At 49.6% G+C, this 22,275-nt stretch overlaps 1 protein-coding gene across 1 annotated transcript in view; it reads right to left on the bottom strand.

Moving 5' to 3' along the window:
• The window catches only part of LOC147729404 (uncharacterized), a 164,322-nt gene extending 142,633 nt beyond the window's left edge, over positions 1-21,689 (bottom strand). The window contains exon 1 of the mRNA XM_086959728.1: positions 19,952-21,689. Coding sequence (XP_086815854.1) covers positions 19,952-21,593 — 1,642 coding nt within the window. The 5' untranslated portion in view covers positions 21,594-21,689. The remainder of the gene's footprint in view (positions 1-19,951) is intronic.
• Between the last annotated feature and the right edge of the window lie 586 nt (positions 21,690-22,275).

Raw genomic sequence — 22,275 nt, 5'->3', positions numbered from 1 at the left:
CCACTGCCAGCCTACGCGCCCATCCTGGGGCGCCATCTTGGACACTCCACCACGTGGCCACCTGGCCCCCGGCCGACCTCAACCCTGGGCCTGGCCAGGCCTCAGACATCCCGGCACCACCATCCACCCAGGAGGTGAGCGGGCTACTTGGCAAGTCAATGGGAGAAAGAGGTGTCGATGGCTCTCCCCCGCCAAGTGCCGCTCGCCCATCGCCTCCCCGGGCACTGGCTCCACCCCCCTGCTGGGTGTCTGGACCCCCTCATCCCGGACCTCCCGACCTCCAAGTGCGAAGGTCCGGACATCAAAGCACTCCAGCCCTATAACTGGGGCAGCTCCAGAGCAGGAAGGCAGTTGTATCTTGGAGTCGAGAGACGTAAAGAGGAACTCATCCTAGACGGACTACTGGCGCTGCCATAGCTCTGTCCTGTGCACCATCGTCCTGCCTGTTGGCGCTGCCACAGCCTTCGCAACCTTCATCACCTTCATCGTCGTCGGGACCTGCTGGCGTGGCCGCGGACCGTTGTAACCGTCATCTTCACCGGGACCTGCAGGCTCCGCCGCGGACCGTCGTTTTCCTTCGTCCATCTCGGGACCTGCCTGGCTCCGCCGCGGCCCGATCATCTAGAACGCCGAGCTCGAGGATTGAGAGCTATTTTTCACTCATTGGTAACAAGACTGTCCCGCTACCCTTTCCCCAAACCAGAGACTAGAATCGAGGGGACCCCTGAGTCCAGACCTCCTTGTATCATATCATCGTAACCTAAGAATTGCATATAAAGTCTCGTTAACCTTCAACCTTGTGTGGTGTCCATCTGTGGGGGGGAAGTTACTCGTCTGTACAGTCGTTGGAGACGGCTCTCCCCGGAGACCTCTCCCCGTAGTCTCGGCCGACCCTCCCGGTCCGTCTAACAACGAGTATTCAAATGCTCCTGTGGGTATTAAGTCTAGAAGTGCCTAGTTCTAAAGGGGTTTGCTCCAAGTCCTCTTCTAGGTGTCCTTTATCTTTAAAATTCCAACCACGACTTTCGCATAGAAGTTAATGGTGATTCGTGCCTGTGTTTAGACACTGCACCTGTCCCGAGGGTCCCCTGTCTCACTACCTTAGGTGGTTCCTGGTGGCCCCAGCGGTTCTACAGGCCCTAGGCCTGGTCTCTATACTTTTAGGGGTACTTATACTACTTTCTTAGCCCCTAGGGCTCAACGTACATTATGCTAATTTACTGTGTGCTAATTAAGTTTACTGAATGTACTTTTGCCTCAAGCCTCATAAAGAGACTAGGGAGATGTGTTTAGAATAAATACATATATTTTATATATACCTGGCGTAGTTCTCCTTTCATTTGGTAATTCAAGAGATTAAAGACTGGTAAAACAAGCTGCTATACATTCCTTCAAGACTTAGCCTGAAGGCTGCTCTCCACAGCTACCACTAGGATAGCTTTATGTAAGGTTAACTTTAACCTACCATCCATAAGGGTCGTTTGGACTGGTGCAAGGTGCCCACTAGAATAGTGGACAGCGTATGCCAGGCCAACTTCTCACAGTTAGGATTTAGATTTTAATAAAAAGAATAAAAATATATTCTAATTGCACATTCTTGTGTGTGTCTATTCATGATAAAAGGAAGTTTGGAACCAACTATTAACAAATGCTCCTCTGGGGCTCACTGGACTGATCCTTGCCCAGAATACACAACTCTCATTCAGTGCACGGGTGGGTCATAGGTCACAGCTCTCATTTAATGCACAGGTGGGTCATAGGTCACAACTCTCATTCAATGCACAGGTGTGTCATAGGTCACAGCTCGCATTCAATGCACAGGTGTGTCATAGGTCACAGCTCTCATTCAATGCACAGGTGTGTCATAGGTTACAACTCTCATTCAATGCACAGGTGTAACATAGGTCACAGCTCTCATTCAATGCACAGGTGGGTCATAGGTCACAACTCTCATTCAATGCACAGGTGTGTCATAGGTAAGCATGGGCGGAAAATCCGTTACGCTCGCGGATTTTGCGGATTTTCGGTAAATTCGCAATCCGCGAGATTCGCGAATTTCTCGTAAAATCCGCAAATCCGCGAGCAGCAGGTTTTATGGCTTGCTCGCACTGTTCGCGTGAGTTCGCGGCTTCCCAGTTCAACTTCGCGCCCCGCGAATAAGCGCTAAATTGCAGAAATACGATCTTAGCAAAACTGAAACTACTTACCAGGTTCAAAAAGTTCAGGCTCATCATTAGTAGCCATTTCCTGTAGTGCTTCCTGAGGGGCCCCTCCAGAGTTCAGTTGCCTACTTGCAACTATAATGTGACCCTGCTCTGAACCTCAGAATAGTTACACAAAGGTCCTGAATTACAGCTAAGGCAGACAAGCAGGAGCCAGGCTGGAAGTTCAAATCCAGTGACACATTAATCAGCCCCTAATTCATTATTGTCAGTTGGGGCAGGGCAGGTGTTGTAACTAATTTTGCAACAATGAAAGCACTTAGCAAGTGCAAAAGATCACTAATCAGGAAGCACTAAGGAAGCAGGTGCCAGCTAAAAAAATATTCTGTGACACATTAATCAGCCCCAAATTAATTCAGGTCACTAGTCAGAGAGTGGCAGTGGTGACAGAGAGTGACAGTGATGAAGAAGAGTGTCCCAAACAGGCTGGACACATAGAAACAACAAGTTCGCAAAACTTGCGACCCGACAGGTAAGTTCGCGTTTGCGAAATTGTACAAAACCCTCGCGAACTGGCAGAAACCCGCGCGAACACACAAAAAAAAAAATCCGCAAATTCGCGAGAATTCGCGGATTTTGCGGATTGCTAGTACGCAAATCCGCAAAATTCGCGAACGCGAGATTCGCAAAATTCGCCCATGCTTAGTCATAGGTCACAGCTCACATTCAATGCACAGGTGTGTCATAGGTCACAGCTCTCATTCAATGCACAGGTGTGTCATAGGTTACAACTCTCAGTCAATGCACAGGTGTGCCATAGGTCACAGCTCGCATTCAATGCACAGGTGTGTCATAGGTCACAGCTCTCATTCAATGCACGGATGTGTCATAGGTTACAACTCTCATTCAGTGCACAGATGTGTCATAGGTCACAGCTCTCATTCAATGCACAGGTGTGTCATAGGTCACAGCTCTCATTCAATGCACAAGTGGGTCATAGGTTACAACCCTCAATCAATGCACAGGTGTGTCATAGCTCACAGCTCTCATTCAATGCACAGGTGGGTCATAGGTTACAAGTACAACTCTCATTCAGTGCACAGGTGGGTCATAGGTCACAGCACTCATTCAATGCACAGGTGGGTCATAGGTCACAACTCTCATTCAATGCACAGGTAGGTCATAGGTCACAGTTCTCATTCAATGCACAGGTGTGTCATAGGTCACAACTCTCCTCCAGTGCACAGGTGTGTCATAGGTCACAGCTCACATTCAATGCACAGGTGGGTCATAGGTCACAGCTCTAATTCAATGCACAGGTGGGTCATAGGTCACAACTCTCATTCAATGCACAGCTGGGACATAGGTCACAACTCTCATTCAATGCACAGGTAGGTCATAGGTCACAACTCTCATTCAATGCACGGTGGGTCATAGGTTACAACTCTTATTCAATGCATAGGTGGGTCATAGGTCACAGCTCTCATTCAATGCACAGGTGGATCATAGGTTACAGCTCTCATTCAATGCACAGGTGGGTCATAGGTCACAGCTCTCATTCAATGCACAGGTGGGTCATAGGTCACAGCTCTCATTCATTGCACAGGTGTGTCATAGGTCACAGCTCTCATTCAATGCACAGGTGTGTCATAGGTCACAACTTTCATTCAGTGCACAGGTGTGTCATAGGTCACAGCGCTCATTCAATGCAGAGGTGTGTCATAGGTCACAACTCTCATTCAGTGCACAGGTGTGTCATAGGTCACAGCTCTCATTCAATGCACAGGTGGGTCATAAGTCACAACTTTCATTCAATGCATAGGTGGGTCATAGGTCACAGCTCTCATTCAATGCACAGGTCGGTCATAGGTCACAGCTCTCATTCAATGCGCAGGTGTGTCATAGGTCACAACTTTCATTCAGTGCACATGTGTGTCATAGGTCACAGCTCTCATTCAATGCACAGGTGGGTCATAGGTCACAGCTCCCATTCAATGCACAGGTGGGTCATAGGTCACAGCTCTCATTCAATGCACAAGTGGGTCATAGGTCACAACTCTTGTTCAATGCACAGGTGGGTCATAGGTCACAACTCTCATTCAATACACAGGTGTGTCATAGATCACAGCTCTCATTCAATGCACATGTGTGTCATAGGTCACAGCTCTCATTCAATGCACAGGTGTGTCATAGGTCACAGCTCTCATTCAATGCACAGGTGTGTCATAGGTTACAACTCTCATTCAATGCACAGGTGGGTCATTGGTCACAGCTCTCATTCAGTGCACAGGTAGGTCATAGGTCACAACTCTCATTCAGTGCACAGGTGTGTCATAGGTCACAGCTCTCATTCAATGCACAGGTGTGTCATAGGTCACAGCTCTCATTCAATGCACAGGTGTGTCATAGGTCACAGCTCTCATTCAATGCACCGGTGTGTCATAGGTCACAGCTCTCATTCAATCCACAGGTGTGTCATAGGTCACAGCTCTCATTGAATGCACAGGTGGGTCATAGGTCACAGCTCTCATTCAATGCACAGGTGGGAACGCTAAAGACCAGACCGGTGGTGTGGCGCTGCGTGGGGGATCGCAGTTTACCTGAACTTCTTGCCTCTTCTTGCTTCACCGAATCCATTGGGCATTTGGGCACAGCTGGGCTCCTGACGCTGTGGTCTCCCCGACGGCGAGCTGCTGACATCGCTCAGCCACGGAGCGGGGTCGAGACTACAGCTCCCAGCCTGCCCTGGGAGATCGCCGCCCACTTCCTGCTTGGCGCGAACGGAGGCGCTTAAAAGCGGACAGCCCCAACAGAGGAGCGGGAACGCTAAAGACCAGACCGGTGGTGTCGCACTGCGTGGGGGATCGCAGTTTACCTGATCTTCTTGCCTCTTCTTGCTTCACCGAATCCATTGGGCATTTGGGCACAGCTGGGCTCCTGACGCTGTGGTCTCCCCCGACGGCGAGCTGCTGACATCGCTCAGCCACGGAGCGGGGTCGAGACTACAGCTCCCAGCCTGCCCTGGGAGATCGCCGCCCACTTCCTGCTTGGCGCGAACGGAGGCGCTTAAAAACAGACAGCTTCCTCCGCGTCGCGGACGCGCGCGGACGGCGCCGGCCGGGGACGCCGAGGGACGGGACGGGCAACCCCCCTTGGCCCCAACGCTTGCATCTGAGAATAGATCCAGGCACTGTACTACCTGTTTGCGCAGGGAAGCTGGACAGGGTATTGAATCCCTTTGAAATACAGTACTCTTACCCTTGTCCTCAGGGGAATTATGTCTACTCATCCCAACACTCGCTCGGCTGGGAATAAATCAAATAAAAAACCCACCCCTAAACCAACCCGGGGGGAAACAACAAAGGAGGGCGCCCTTGTAAGTGGGAAGAAACCAACTGCAATTGACTTAATGCTAAAGAAAGTGACTGGCGAAATTGAACGTATGGAAAGGAGTTTATCCTCCTCGCCTAACCTTAACGCCATCATTCAAACACCCTCTAGAGATGTCTTAATAGTAGATAGCCCAAATACTCAGGGCAGTGTATCCCAAACAACCAACGATATAGAGGACGTCCCCTGTGCACAAACCGCAGGCTTAGAAACCTCTGAGCGGATTGATATGACCCTTAGGAAAAAAAGGAAGCGTTTGGGGAGAAATAAGGGACATCAGAGACAGAGGAAAGAACCATCAAGAGACAACTCTCTATCATGGACCCAAGAGCACACAATAGCAGCAAATGACTCTCAAGTAGAATCCGCACCACCAGGGTGGATTGACACGGTAGTTTTGGATTTGAAAAAACAGCTAGAATCTTTCATCACGACACAATTAAAGCCTATCATAAGTAAGGTGGATAAAATAATGTGTGAGCTCGCCAAACTATCTAAAGCTCTAGAGCAGACACTTACTAAAACTCCACTTGCTCCACCCCAATCAATTGAGGTAACCACAAATGATAAGGCAGACTCAAAGAGAGCACAAAATAACAATTGTGTTAGTCATTCCCACCAAGAAATAGTCCCGGTTCACGAGGCCCCCAAAATTGCCCAAAACCCCAAAGGGGGTACTAACGATAACTCCAGAGGGAGACACAATCAAGGTGTAAGTAATACCCAAAGAGAGAAACCGATCCCACAACCTTTAATGCAATGGAGACAGGACGATCGCACCCAGAGGGAAGGGAATTATAATAACTGTTACACAGACCCTGACCCCTTTTATAACAACAACGCTCCACACATAGATCTCCCCCCCGAGGAGTGTCCTTTTGTAGTTATTTTTGCAGGGGTCCCGGAAATTAGGCCAAATGAGAGAGAAACTCAATATCAATTGCTCTCCAAAATTTCCAAGTGGCTGAACATCCATAGACCCTTAAGCATGGGGGAGAGAGGAGAGATAGCAAGTGTAAGAAGGGCACGCTGGATTGGGGGAAGAAATAAAGACCTCAGAGGTGACTGCATAGTTGCACACTTCACGGACACTAGTCTGGTTGAGTACATTCTGAAGAACTCCAATAGGAACCAAACAAGTACCATTTGTGCACTCCCACTCGGGTATTTTTACCCTAGATCTAGGAATAACAATTATGGGGGTGACGAGGGAGGGTGGACGCGGGTTAGAGCACAGCGCCCACATAGACCGAGACTAGCAAGCCGCCCTGAACAGCCCTATCCCCCCAGAGATCGTGCGCAATGGACAAATAGATTTGCCCCATTCCAATCACTAGAAGATATTGATTGACTTACACCCATAGTAATCACCTGTGTAGTAAGCCTGGCTACCAGTGGCTGCTCTGGCCTAGATTCACGGGGTACACGTGGGATTGAGGAAAGTACCCAATCTGGGAGATTGGACTTACCTCGGAGGCAGGGGGGAACCAAATCACCCAATATCGATCTACCTATAGCTGGGGAGGACAGATTAACTTTGACACCCACAACAAAAGGCAAGGACAAGATGGAGGGTCTGACCATCCTTTCTTGGAATATTGCAGGGTTGGAAGCCAAATTTAAAAGTAAGGAATGGTTAGAATTTATAAAATGCTTCCATGTCATAGCACTCCAAGAAACTTGGGCAAAGGACTCAGGCCCATGTCAATTGGAGGGCTACAAGTGTTTTTTTAGACCCGCCCAAGGAACAAACTCGGGTAGGGCAAAAGGAGGCCTAGTAGTCTATGTGGACTTAGATCTGAAAGGTACCTGGACTTACCCAGATTGTTCATCAGACAACATACAAACAGTTAGACTTCTCCACAAGGGGGAGAGTCTACTGTTTGTAAACTTTTATAACTCTGGCCCAGTGGAAGGGAAATTCCCAATATTAGTGGAGCTGGAAGGGAGACTAAATGAGGAACTAGAGCAAAGGACGAAGGGGCCAGAACCAACTGTTCTGTTAATGGGTGATTTTAATTGTCATTTATGCCCCAAATTACTCCCCCCAACCCCTGATTGGTCAGCTTGCCCATTAGAAAAGGGCCCCCACTTTTCTCATTGAAAAGAGGGAACAACTTTGATGAAGTTATTAGAAGACTTTGCCCTCAGTCATGTCATGGACTTAGCTGCTCTCAAGGTAGGCGAATCCCTAACACCGACATTCAAGGGCAGAGGTGGGGGGTCTATAATAGATTACATAATGATCTCAGCTAGCGCAAGAGATCAGATCTTAAATGCCAGGACAGAGTGGAGTCCCTTCAGTGATCATAATCCCATTATAATAGAATTCAAAGGGAATGATTTAACTAAAAAAGACCCAGGGTTGATTCACCAATCTGAAATTCAACCAATAGCCCAAGGAAGACGCTTAAGGTGGTCAGTGATCAACCCCCAGGAATTTTATGTCAAATTAGTGGATGAAGGGAAAGCCCACATAGAGACCTGTTTAGAACACACTACCGAGGACAAAGGAGTAGTAGAGGCGTTTGAGAACTTGACTAAAATAATCGAGAGACTCCTAACAACCAAGAAGCCCGCGATGCAGTCATCTACGCCAAGATGGTTTGACTCTACCTGTTCCAAAGCGCTAAGAGATCTAAAACTCAGCCTGAAAAAAACCCCAAGGGACAAGGTAGAAATTGCTCGCTGCAGAAAAAACTATAAAAACCAATTAAAGATCAGGAAAGGGACCCTTCAAAAAGAAGTATGGGCAGACCTAAGGGAGGCTGGTGAGAACAAAGATCATGCCCAGTTCTGGAAAATTATAAATAGACCTTGCTTCCACGACTCAAACTCTCCAGTCATCAGCTCTAACATCTTACCAGAACACTGGATTGCTCATTTCAAATCCCTGTATAATCAACAGGAGACGGACACTGGTGATGGAATATGGAGGGGACCAAGGGCAGATAAATTTGAACTATCTTTGGATGAAGTTCGCAAAGCAATCTTAGGTCTAACACGAAACAAAGCCCCGGGCCCGGACGGGACCCCCCTGGATCTTTTTCTTAGCAACACTGAGCTATGGGTCCCAATGGTAACAAGAGTGTTGAATGCAGCAATTAAAACGGGTCTGCCGAGATCATGGTCCACTGCGGTGATTGTCCCTATTTATAAAAAAGGCTGTAGGGACAGCCCGCAGTGTTATCGACCAATCTCGCTCATTGACGTCTCCGCCAAGATACTAGGAAGGGCACTCCTCAATCGATTAATAGATTGGACTGACATCAATAACACCCTGGTGGACACCCAGTATGGGTTCAGAACAGGCAGGTCAACCACCGACCAATGCCTTAACCTATACCTGATTACTGCTAAGTATACCAAGACGTCTGAAGGCACCATGTACATGGGGTTTATGGACTTAGCAGCAGCTTTTGACAATGTCAACAGAGCTAAACTCTGGATACTTATGTCTAACCTAGGCATTGACCCGGATCTCATTAACATCTTAAGGGAGCTACATTGGAACACCACTGCCAAGGTCCGCTACAGTGCGGGGGGGGTGAGTACTGATCCCTTCCCATGCTCGGGCGGGGTGAGGCAGGGGTGTATCCTGGCGCCATTCTTGTTCTCCCTCTACATAAATGGCCTGGAGAACGACCTCGTTGCACTGGGAACTGACTGCCCTAAGGTGGGCACGCGTCATCTGCCAGTACTTCTGTACGCCGATGACGCGGTGCTCCTAGCCCGAACAGCTGTTGGTCTGCAACTTTTAATCAAGGGTTTCGCGGATTTCATGAGGAATTTGGATCTCTCCGTCAACATGAAAAAATCATTCATTATGATAGCGGGGAAGAAACCACAAAAGAAATTTGTATTCAAACTGGGGGATCAGGTCCTGGACACTGTTAAAACATTTCCATATCTGGGCCTCTTATTTGACGATAAGTTAAACTTTGTCCCTCTGATTGAGGAGAGGGCAAGGAGACTAGTCTCAGCCAATGGGGCTATACTGAGCTTTGCACGTCGAATGGGTCGTTGGTCACCAGAACAGGTGATGACTTTGTATAGATCAGTTAGTATTTCAAAGACCATCTATGGAGCAGAAGTGTGGGGCTGCAGAGATGCACAACTAACTAAAAGTGAGGAAGACACATTTTTTAAAAAACTGTTAAAACTTCCGCCGAGCATCACTGCAGCAATTACTCATGAAGAGCTGGGAACCACATATATTGCTGACATTATTAGACTGAGACCTATACTGGCCTGGCTCAAAATTTGGACAAATCCAAATGCAGGATTATCCAGACAGATCATCCAGGATTGCTTGTTGAAAGAGAAATGCCTTCAAATCCCATGGCTGAAATATGTTAAAGACACTCTGGGGGATATTGATGAACAAATGCTATTCCTGGACCCCTCCAGGGTGGACATATATTCCAGACACTACGTTCAAAGCTTATTGTTGGACAAATTTAATGGCAGGAGGAGGGAGTTGGATTTAGCTAAATCCTCGGCAGTTGCCCACTCCCTTGTCTCTAATCAAGCTGGCATGGAACCGTACCTCTTTTTATTGTACAGTCAGCACGAGAGGTTTTTAATGACTCGTTTTAGGCTCAATTTGTTGCACCATATTTTAGCTTATCCATCAGGTTTCACTCAAACAATTGAGCAGAAGGGTGCCTGCGGCTGCGACAATAGGTCTCCGCAGGACACCCTTCATTTTGTATTATTGTGTCCTTTTTATAAAACACCGCGCCAAAGATTTTTAGTGGATGTCTTGAAGGACTCAAATATTATCCATGCTAAATCTGCCTTATTGTTTTTGCAAAGAGCCGCTGAAACGCGAACCCTATTTGCTGTTATAAGTTTCCTCAAAATTGCTTTTAAATTGAGAAACACAAGGGAATGAAGAATGATGGGTTAGGGAGGTACCGGAAATTTTATTATAATACGGGGTCTTGTATCACTGTTGCTTACAGGTTTTTATCTTTTACAAAAACCCAACTTTTTTATTGGATAAACTTTTTCTCTGTCTTCTTTTTAACAATTGTCACGTTGCTCAGAATGTTCTTTTTTTGTGATTACATATTATGATTATTATGTATTTTCATGATGGTTTTTAACCTTCGAAACAAATAAATGAACTGAACTATACAAGAATCACTACGGTTCAATAAATATTGAAAAACTGAACTGTGTCATAGGTCACAGCTCTCATTCAGTGCACAGGTGGGTCATAGGTTACAACTCTCATTCAATGCACAGGTGGGTCATTGGTCACAGCTCTCATTCAATGCACAGGTGCGTCATAGATAACAACTCTCATTCAATGCACAGGTGGGTCATAGGTCAGAGGTCTCATTCAGTGCACAGGTGGGTCATAGGTCCCAGCTCTCATTCAATGCACGGGTGTGTCATAGGTTACAACTCTCATTCAGTGCACAGGTGTGTCATAGGTCACAGCTCTCATTCAATGCACAGGTGGGTCATAGGTCACAACTCTCATTCAATGCACAGGTGGGTCATAGGTCACAGTTCTCATTCAATGCACAGGTGTGTCATAGGTCACACCTCCCATTCAATGCACAGGTGGGTCATAGGTCACAGCTCTCATTCAATGCACAGGTGGGTCATAGGTCACAGCTCTCATTCATTGCACAGGTGTGTCATAGGTCACAGCTCTCATTCAATGCACAGGTGTGTCATAGGTCACAGCTCTCATTCAGTGCACAGGTGGGTCATAGGTTACAACTCTCATTCAATGCACAGGTGGGTCATTGGTCACAGCTCTCATTCAATGCACAGGTGCGTCATAGATAGCAACTCTCATTCAATGCACAGGTGGGTCATAGGTCAGAGGTCTCATTCAGTGCACAGGTGGGTCATAGGTCCCAGCTCTCATTCAATGCACGGGTGTGTCATAGGTTACAACTCTCATTCAGTGCACAGGTGTGTCATAGGTCACAGCTCTCATTCAATGCACAGGTGGGTCATAGGTCACAACTCTCATTCAATGCACAGGTGGGTCATAGGTCACAGTTCTCATTCAATGCACAAGTGTGTCATAGGTCACACCTCCCATTCAATGCACAGGTGGGTCATAGGTCACAGCTCTTATTCAATGCACGGGTGTGTCATAGGTTACAACTCTCATTCAATGCACAGGTGGGTCAGAGGTTACCACTCCCATTCAATGCACAGGTGGGTCATAGGTCAAAGCTCTCATTCAATGCACAGGTGTGTCATAGGTTACAACTCTCGTTCAGTGCACAGGAGGGTCATAGGTTACAACTCTCATTCAATGCACAGGTGTGTCATAGGTCACAGCTCTCATTCAATCAAAGGTGTGTAAATGTATGTAAATGTATAGGCATTTATATAGCGCACTACTTACCCATAGGGTCCCAAGGCGCTTCGACCGCTGCGAAACCCTTCCTGGCTTCCCTGAGAGATGGTCCCTTAATGGGTATCTCCAGGGTGAGACCAGGCATCCCCGGCGGTCTGGTGGGGCCGTTAGTGAAGATGAGGCAAGCTAATGCCCAGAGTTGCCGAGTGTGATCGCTGATCAGAGTGGGCACGGAGGCGAGAGAATTATCGAGTCCGCTGACCCTGGTCCAGAAACCTGCTGCGCCGGGAATCGAACCCTGGTCCCGGGCCGTCCTCTGCTCTCGGGTCTGCCGCCTCTAACCAGTGAGCCACACTACTAGGTCACAACTCTCATTCAATGCACAGGTGTGTCATAGGTCACATCTCTCATTCAATGCACAGGTGGGTCATAGGTAACAACTCTCATTCAATGCACAGGTAGGTCATAGGTCACAGTTCTCATTCAATGTAAAGGTGTGTCATAGGTCACAGCTCTCATTCAATGCACAGGTGGGTCATAGGTCACAGCTCTCATTCAATGCACAGGTGGGTCATAGATCACAACTCTCATTCAATGCAGAGGTGGGTCATAGGTCACAGCTCTCATTGAATGCACAGGTGGGTCATAGGTCACAGCTCTCATTCAATGCACCGGTGTGTTATAGGTCGCAGCTCTCATTCAATGCACAGGTGTGTTATAGGTCACAACTCTCATTCAGTGCACAGGTGTGTCATAGGTCACAGCTCTCATTCAATGCACAGATGGGTCATACGTCACAACTCTCATTCAATGCACGGGTGGGTCATAGGTCACAGCTCTCATTCAATGTACAGGTGGATCATAGATCACAGCTCTCATTCAATGCACAGGTGTGTCATAGGTCACAACTTTCATTCAGTGCACAGGTGTGTCATAGGTTACAGCTCTCATTCAATGCACAGGTGGGTCATAGGTCACAGCTCTCATTCAATGCACAGTGGGGTCATAGGTCACAACTCTCATTCAATGCACAGGGGGGTCATAGGTCACAACTCTCATTCAATGCACAGGTGTGTCATAGGTCACAGCTCTCATTCAATGCACAGGTGTGTCATAGGTCACAGCTCTCATTCAATGCACAGGGGGGGTCATAGGTCACAACTCTAATTCAATGCACAGGTGGGTCATAGGTCACAGCTCTCATTCAATGCACAGGTGGATAGTAGGTCACAGCTCTCATTCAATGCACAGGTGGGTCATAGGTCACAGCTCTCATTCAATGTACAGGTAGGTCATAGGTCACAACTCTCATTCAATGCACAGGTGGGTCATAAGTCACAACTCTCATTCAATGCACAGGTGTGCCATAGGTCACAGCTCTCATTCAATGCACAGGTAGGTCATAGGTCACAACTCCCATTCAATGCACAGGTGTGTCATAGGTCACAGCTCTCATTCAATGCACAGGTGTGTCATAGGTCACAGCTCTCATTCAATTCACAGGTGTGTCATAGGTCACAACTCTCATCCAATGCACAGGTGTGTCATAGGTCACAGCTCTCATTCAATGCACAGGTAGGTCATAGGTCTCAACTCTCATTCAATGCACAGGTGTGTCATAGACCACAGCTCTCATTCAATGCACAGGTGGATCAAAGGTCACAGCTCTCATTCAATGCACAGGTGGATCATAGGTTACAGCTCTCATGCAATGCACGGGTGTGTCATAGATTACAACTCTCATTCAATGCATAGGTGGGTCATAGGTCACAGCTCTCATTCAATGCACAGGTGGGTCATAGGTCACAGCTCTCCTTAAATGCACAGATGTATCATAGGTCACAACTCTCATTCAATGCACAGGTGGGTCATAGGTCACAGCTCTCCTTAAATGCACAGGTGTGTCATAGGTCACAGCTCTCATTCAATGCACAGGTGTGTCATAGGTCACAACTCTCATTCAGTGCACAGGTGTGTCATAGGTCACATATCTCATTCAATGCACAGGTGGGTTATAGGTCACAACTCTCATTCAATGCACAGATAGGTCATAGGTCACAGTTCTCATTCAATGTACAGGTGTGTCATAGGTCACAACTCTCATTCAGTGCCCAGGTGTGTCATAGGTCACAGCTCTCATTCAATGCACAGGTGGGTCATAGGTCACAGCTCTCATTCAATGCACCGGTGTGTCATAGGTCACAGCTCTCATTCAATGCACAGGTGTGTCATAGGTCACAACTCTCATTCAGTGCACAGGTGTGTCATAGGTCACAGCTCTCATTCAATGCACAGGTGGGTTATAAGTCACAACTCTCATTCAATGCACAGGTTTGTCATAGGTCAGAGCTCTCATTCAATGCACAGGTGGGTCATAGGTCACAGCTCTCATTCAATGCGCAGGTGTGTCATAGGTCACAACTTTCATTCAGTGCACATGTGTGTCATAGGTCACAGCTCTCATTCAATGCACAGGTGGGTCATAGGTCACAGCTCCCATTCAATGCACAGGTGGGTCTTAGGTCACAGCTCTCATTCAATGCACAAGTGGGTCATAGGTCACAACTCTTGTTCAATGCACAGGTGGGTCATAGGTCACAACTCTCATTCAATGCACAGGTGTGTCATAGATCACAGCTCTCATTCAATGCACATGTGTGTCATAGGTCACAGCTCTCATTCAATGCACAGATGTGTCATAGGTCACAGCTCTCATTCAATGCACAGGTGTGTCATAGGTCACAACTCTCATTCAATGCACAGGTGGGTCATTGGTCACAGCTCTCATCATTCAGTGCACAGGTAGGTCATAGGTCACAACTCTCATTCAGTGCACAGGTGTGTCATAGGTCACAGCTCTCATTCAATGCACAGGTGTGTCATAGGTCACAGCTCTCATTCAATGCACAGGTGTGTCATAGGTCACAGCTCTCATTCAATGCACCGGTGTGTCATAGGTCACAGCTCTCATTCAATCCACAGGTGTGTCATAGGTCAAAGCTCTCATTGAATGCACAGGTGGGTCATAGGTCACAGCTCTCATTCAATGCACAGGTGGGTCATAGGTCACAGCTCTCATTGAATGCACAGGTGGGTCATAGGTCACAGCTCTCATTGAATGCACAGGTGGGTCATAGGTCACAGCTCTCATTCAATGCACAGGTGGGTCCTAGGTCACAGCTCTCATTCAATGCACGGGTTGGTCATAGGTCACAGCTCTCATTCAATGCACAGGTGGGTCATAGGTTACAGTCCACCTGGTTCTCTGAACCAATTTGACATGTTGCCTAAGACTTGACTGCAATAAGGTCCATGGGGAGCTCGGAGCTCGGGGTCAGCGCTATCAGCAGCAGGGAGCTACATGGATGATACAAGGACCTGGGAGTCAGCGCCATGGACCACGAGGAGCCTCTGACGCCGATACAGGGATCTCGGGGTCACAACCATGGGCAGAAGGGAGCTGTATGGAAGACACAGGGAGCTGGAGGTCATCAGCATAGAGAGGAGGGAGCAGCACAAGAGAAACAGGGAGCTGGGGTCATAATGACCATAGAGAGGAGGGAGCTGTACAGGAGATACAGGGCGCTGGGATCAGCACCAAGGACAGCGGAGAGCTGCAGATGGACTACAGGAAGCTGTGGGACAGAACCATGGTCAGCAGGGAGTTGCATGGACGATACGGGGATCTGGGAGGTCAGCAGAATAGAAAAGAGGGAGCTGCACAAGAAATGCGGGGAGCTGAGAGTCAGCACCAAGGACAGCAGGGAGCTGCAGAGGGATACAAGGAACTGGGATCAGCACCAAGGACAGCAGAGAGCTGCAGATGGATACAAGGAGCTGGGATCAGCACCAAGGACAGCAGAGAGCTGCAGATGGATACAAGGAGCTGGGATCAGCACCAAGGACAGCAGGGAGCTGCAGATGGACTACAGGAAGCTCTGGGACAGAACCATGGTCAGCAGGGAGCTGCAGAGATGATACAGGGAGCTGAGAGTCAGCACCAAGGACAGCAAGGAGATCTGCCCTGGGGATACAAGGAGCTGGGGCCAGCACCAAGGACAGGAGGGAGCTTCAGAAGAGATACAGGGAGCTATGTGTCAGCACCAGGGACAAGAGGGAGCTGCAGAGGGATACAAGGAGCTGGGGCCAGCACCAAGGACAGCAGGGAGCTTCAGATGGATACAAGGAGCTGGGATCAGCACCAAGGACAGCAGAGAGCTGCAGAGGGATACAAGGAGCTGGGATCAGCACCAAGGACAGCAGTGAGCTGCAGAGGGATACAAGGAGCTGGGATCAGCACCAGGGACAGCAGGGAGCTGCAGTGGGATACAAGGAACCGGTGGCAGTCCCGTAGGGAGTATAGACAGGATGTCAGCACCAAGGACAGGAGGGGGCTGCAGAGGGATACAAGGAGCTGGGATCAGCACCAAGGACAGCAGAGAGCTGCAGATGGATACAAGGAGCTGGGATCAGCACCAAGGACAGCAGGGAGCTGCAGAGGGATGGATACAAGGAGCTGGGATCAGCACCATGGACAGCAGGGAGCTGCAGAGGGATACAAGGAGCTGGGATCAGCACCATGGACAGCAGGGAGCTGCAGAGGGATACAAGGAGCTGGGATCAGCACCAAGGACAGCAGGGAGCTGCGGAGGGATACAAGGAGCTGGGATCAGCACCATGGACAGCAGGGAGCTGCAGAGGGATACAAGGAGCTGGGATCAGCACCAAGGACAGCAGGGAGCTGCAGAGGGACTACAGGAAGCTCCGGGACAGAACCATGGTCAGCAGGGAGCTGCAGGGGGACTACATGAAGCTCTGGGGCAGAACCATGGTCAGCAGGGAGCTGCATGGACGATACGGGGATCTGGGAGGTCAGCAGAATAGAAAAGAGGGAGCTGCACAAGTTGCACTAGCTGGATGCATTGATACCTGCGCCATTAATTGCACACAAGTTTCTAAGCACAACCTTCATCAAATTCGAAAAGAACTGATTTTGTCAATTGTCATGCTCTTATCTTGGTATGTCGGCCTCCCTGCTCCACTCGTATCTCTTCGGTACAAAAATGTGTCACATTTTTGTGCTGAGACTTTAGCCTTTCCCACATTAGGGGGATATATTTTTTCTTATCCATAAAATATCGGTGGCTCCCTTGACTCTTAAGGAACATACCAAATCGAGAAGAATCCAGCACTATTCATTAAATAAATAGTGTCTCACCCTTAAGGAAGAGGGCTGGTCCATTATTGACCGAAGTGGTAGTGACTCGGAACTAACCACGAGATACAGATACAGATAAAGATACTGTAAGAATCTTGTCCTGATGAAGGCCCTATTTTAAATACCGAAACGCTGCGTCGACAACCCTGTTAAACATTGTTTTTAACTGTTCTTCATGTGGATTGACACATTTTTAACTGTTCTAAAAATGGAACTTTATAAAAAAAAATTATGAAAAGAAATTTTTCTTTTTTACTATGACATTATGAATGTACTCACTCTTGAATAAATTGTACAATTTTATACATAACATTGTAATTGCTGTTTATTTTATTTCCTGTATTGTTGTGATTTATTATCCACGTGGTTATGGCATCTAATGGGTCAGGAGTGCTTCCCTATACTACCAAGTGGAGGCGTTTTTTACCCAAAAATTTTCCCAATTGTTTGGTAAATTAGGGACTCCCGCATTTTTCTCCTTTACCACTCCCTGTACCCACATCTCTCTTATGTGAGAAGTTGTGCCAAAAAAAACAAACTGTGTCCATGTATTAGCTCACAAGTAAGTATATCTGTGCTTGTCTGTTATTACTTGAACCTATAAGTAGCCGATTAGATTAACATATCGTATGCCATTAAGAAACAATTCAGATTACGAACTTGTAACTGTGTAAGACATGCATCAATACTAATAATCGATTGACAAATATCAGCTAGAATATACTGAGAGACAAATGAACTAAGATCTTTGAATCCTTCCTGTACTCTCTTTATCCTTTATAAACTTACATGTACTTTTGTTGATCTGTTTATCATCAATTGTTCAATCTGAGTCTATCATCATTGTCTTATCCTTGACAGTTATATTTTGTGAAAACTCCCCTAAATGAGCACCGAAGTCAGTATTTACTAATTCTTTTCCCAATTGGGGTTTTACTTGCTTATCCACTTGGGTCGCATATAGCCTCCACCTACTTCCGTTCGTCATGTTTTGACAGTTGACATAATATGTTACAATATGGTGATTACTTTGATTATTGTATTGAATGATAAAATGAGTTGCTGCCCCTCTTTTTTATGTAATAAATGAATGCACTTTTGGATCAGTAATTATGTTTTTATATTTAGGAACTTGAGAATTTGGTTGTCTGGAAGAAGGCGCTGGTCGCCGAAACGCGCGTCGACAACATATTTTTTTCCAAGAACTGATACCATGTTTTTATGAAATTGTGATTGTTGTGTCTTATTTGTTCTCATTGCATTTTATTTAATTGTTTATATGCATTGCATGTTTTTACATGTTTGTTTGAATCCAAAGACAATTGCTTCTGTAGATTTTTATGAATTCTGTTCTATTTAAATAAACTGTCTTTAGTACGGAAGTAGGTTGTTGCGTCCTATTACTATTATGTGGGCAAGTTCTGTCTGTTTCCGCCTGGGTGGATACCTACACATTCCCACATCTCTCCATATCACACCTTGTACCCCACCCCCTGTACCCACAGCTCTTCATATCACACCCTGTACCCCACCCCCTGTACCCACAGCTCTTCATATCACACCCTGTACCCCACCCCCTGTACCCACAGCTCTTCATATCACACCCTGTACCCCACCCCCTGTACCCACAGCTCTTCATATCACACCCTGTACCCCTCCCCCTGTACCCACAGCTCTTCATATCACACCCTGTACCCCTCCCCCTGTACCCACATCCCTCCATATCACACCCTGTACCCCACCCCCTGTAACCACAGCTCTTCATATCACACCCTGTACCCCCCCCTGTACCCACATCTCTCCATATCACACCCTGTACCCCACCCCCGTACCCACAGCTCTTCATATCACACCCTGTACCCCACCCCCTGTACCCACAGCTCTTCATATCACACCCTGTACCCCACCCCCTGTACCCACAGCTCTGCATATCACACCCTGTACCCCTCCCCCTGTACCCACATCTCTCCATATCACACCCTGTACCCCACCCCTGTAACCACAGCTCTTCATATCACACCCTGTACCCCCCCCGTACCCACATCTCTCCATATCACACCCTGTACCCCACCCCCTGTACCCACAGCTCTCCATATCACACCCTGTACCCACATCTCTCTTCATCACACCCTGTACCCCACCCCCAGTACCCACAGCTCTCCGTATAACACCCTGTACCCCACCCCCTGTACCCACAGCTCTCCATATCACACCCTGTACCCCACTCCCTGTACCCACATCTCTCATCACACCCTGTACCCCAACCCCAGTACCCACACATCTCCATATCACACCCTGTACCCACATCTCTCCATATCACACCCTGTACCCCACCCCCTGTACCCACAGCTCTTCATATCACACCCTGTACCCCTCCCCCTGTACCCACATCTCTCCATATCACACCCTGTACCCCTCCCCCTGTACCCACATCTCTCATCACACCCTGTACCCCACCCCCAGTACCCACAGCTCTCCATATCACACACTGTACCCACATCTCTCCATATCACACCCTGTACCCCACACCCTGTACCCACATCTCTCTGCATCACACCCTGTACCCCAAACCCTGTACCCACATCTCTCTGCATCACACCCTGTACCCCACCCCCTGTACCCACAGCTCTCCATATCACACCCTGTACCCCACCCCCTGTACCCACATCTCTCCTTCCTGCCTCCACATTTCCCTGTACCCCTTCTTTCTGCCTTATTTCCATGTACCCCTCCGTCCGCCCTCCACCCCTCCCTGTTCCCCTTCTTCTGCCTCCACTCCTCCCTGTTCCCCTTCATCCACCTCACTGCCTCCACCCCTCCCTGTACCCCAGCCCCGCGGGCACTCACCCTTGTGGATAAGTTCGTCCGTCTCCAGATCGAAGCCCAGGCGGTGGCATTTCCTCCAGAGTCCCGAGATGGTGGAGTTGAACTGTTGGCTGCAGTGTGACTCCATGGCAGAGCCGGGGTGCAGTAGATAGCGCTTGGACCTCAGCAGAGAACCCGCGTGGGCAGGTGGTATCCATGCCCGCTTTGCAGGCCTTGCAACACTCTTGTGACCCAGCTTAGGGTAAGACCGCCCAGTCGGATCCGGGCCACTATCCAGGCTTTGGCTGGTGCCACCACCGATGCCCCGGCTCATACCATCATCCTTGGTTAATGTGAAGTCACCACCCTTAGTCAACGTGAACTCACCGTCTGTAGTCAACCCCAAGCCACCCTCTTTGGCCAACCCCAAGCCACCATCCTTGGCCAACCCCAAGCCACCATCCTTGGCCAACCCCAAGCCACCATCCTTGGCCAACCCCAAGCCACCATCCTTGGCCAATCTCAAGCCACCATCCCTGGTCAATGTGAAGTCACCATCCTTGACCAATCTCAAGCCGTCATCCTTGGCCAACCCCAAGCCACCATCCTTGACCAATCTCAAGCCGTCATCCTTGGCCAATCTCAAGCCGTCATCCTTGGCCAACCCCAAGCCACCATCCTTGACCAATCTCAAGCCGTCATCCTTGGCCAATCTCAAGCCGTCATCCTTGGCCAACCCCAAGCCACCATCCTTGGCCAATCTCAAGTCACCATCTTTGGCCAATCCAAAGCCACCATCCTTGGTCAATGTGTAGTCACCATCCTTGGCCAATCTGAAGCCGTCATCCTTGGCCGACCCCAAGCCACCATCTTTGGCCAGTCTGAACTTATCATTCTTTGCCAGGTAGAGTCCGCCATCTTGGGTCACCCTCTGGTCACCATCCTTGTTCCGGCGGGTGTCCTCATCGCTGACCTCGTCGAAGTCACCGTTCCACCCAAAGCTGAGGTCAACACCCTGCGCAAGGTCATGGGTGACCTCCCCATCGTTGTCCAAACTTGGGCCGCCATCCCTGACCACACTGAGGTCCGCGGTCCAACCCAAGCCCGGGGCGTCACCTCGACCCGCTCCAGGGTTGCCGTTGGCCCATGGGCTCAGGGCGCCGGTGCCCGGGGAGCGCCTGATGGCAGCCGGGGGCAGGAGGTCTCCCTTGGCCCGGCCGGTCCTGGACATGACCCCTTGAGCCTTACTCACTCCAGCGCTGTCCGCCTCCTTTGGATTGCTGTCTCTGTTCTGGGGCAGGCTGTCTCTCCTCTGGCTGTCTGTACTCTGATGACGTGTGTCCCTCTCCTGGCCCAGGATGTCTCTCCCCTGTTTAATGATGTGCACGCTCTGGTCGCGACTGTCCCTGGCTTGACTCAGACTGTTTGGGGCCTGGCCCAGGCTGTCTCCGGGGGCCCCGCCCCCCCTGGGGCTGTCTCGGGGGGGCCCTCTCAGGGGCAGGGGCAGCTGCTGGCTTGCGATGTAGATGTCGCTCCTCTTGGTGGCGTAGTTTCTGCAGCGCTCTCGGTGCCGCCGCGCATCCGTCTCGTACCAGTAGTCTGTGCAGATGGCCATGGCCAGCAGACCTAGCGCCGAGAAGGCCAGGAAGAGCCCGGTGCCGGTCAAGAGCTTCATGGCCGCCATCCTGGGACCGGGGGGCGGGTGGGGGCTCTCCTGGGGTACTGGGGCCCCTAAGCCTGGTGGGAGGAAGTAGGCCTCGGAGGTACCATGAAGGGGGCTCTCTTTTCAAGAGCTGGGGGGGGGGGGGGGGGGGGGTGGGGAGGGAGCACCAGCTGGAGGACCCTCGTGCACCGAGGGCTTGGATGAGGGGGGGGGGGACCTCTCGGTGCTAGAGGTCTCTGTGGCCCCCAAAGCCCCGGTTACCAGTCGATGGCGCCTCGGGGCCCTAGTACCAGGTGTGCAAGCCTCGGGGGCCCTCAGTCATCCGAGCACCCCATTCCTTCAAGGGTCCGGGTACCAGTCGATGGGTGGGGGGAGGGGGGGTGGCCTCAGTCATCAGAGCACCCCATCCTTTCAATGCCCGGGTACCAGTCGATGGGGGGGGGGGGGGGGGGGGGAGGGGGCTCAGTCTCCAGAGCACCCCCTTCCTTCAATGCCCGGGTTCCAGTCGATGGGGGGGTCAGTCTCCAGCGCACCCCCTTCCTTCAATGCCCGGGTACCAGTCGATGGGGGGGGGGGGCTCAGTCTCCAGAGCACCCCCTTCCTTCAATGCCCGGGTACCAGTCGACGGCGCCTCGCGGCCCTGGCACCAGGGGTGCAGACCTCGGTTCTCAGAGATGGGGCCCCTCGGTCACCTGGGCCCCTG

This window comes from Lissotriton vulgaris, chromosome 2_2 (genome assembly GCF_964263255.1).
Source record: "Lissotriton vulgaris chromosome 2_2, aLisVul1.2, whole genome shotgun sequence".
Lineage (NCBI taxonomy): Eukaryota > Metazoa > Chordata > Amphibia > Caudata > Salamandridae > Lissotriton > Lissotriton vulgaris.
The sequence above is the reverse complement of the archived record's forward strand: the minus strand, read 5'-3'. Positions and strand labels throughout refer to the sequence as shown.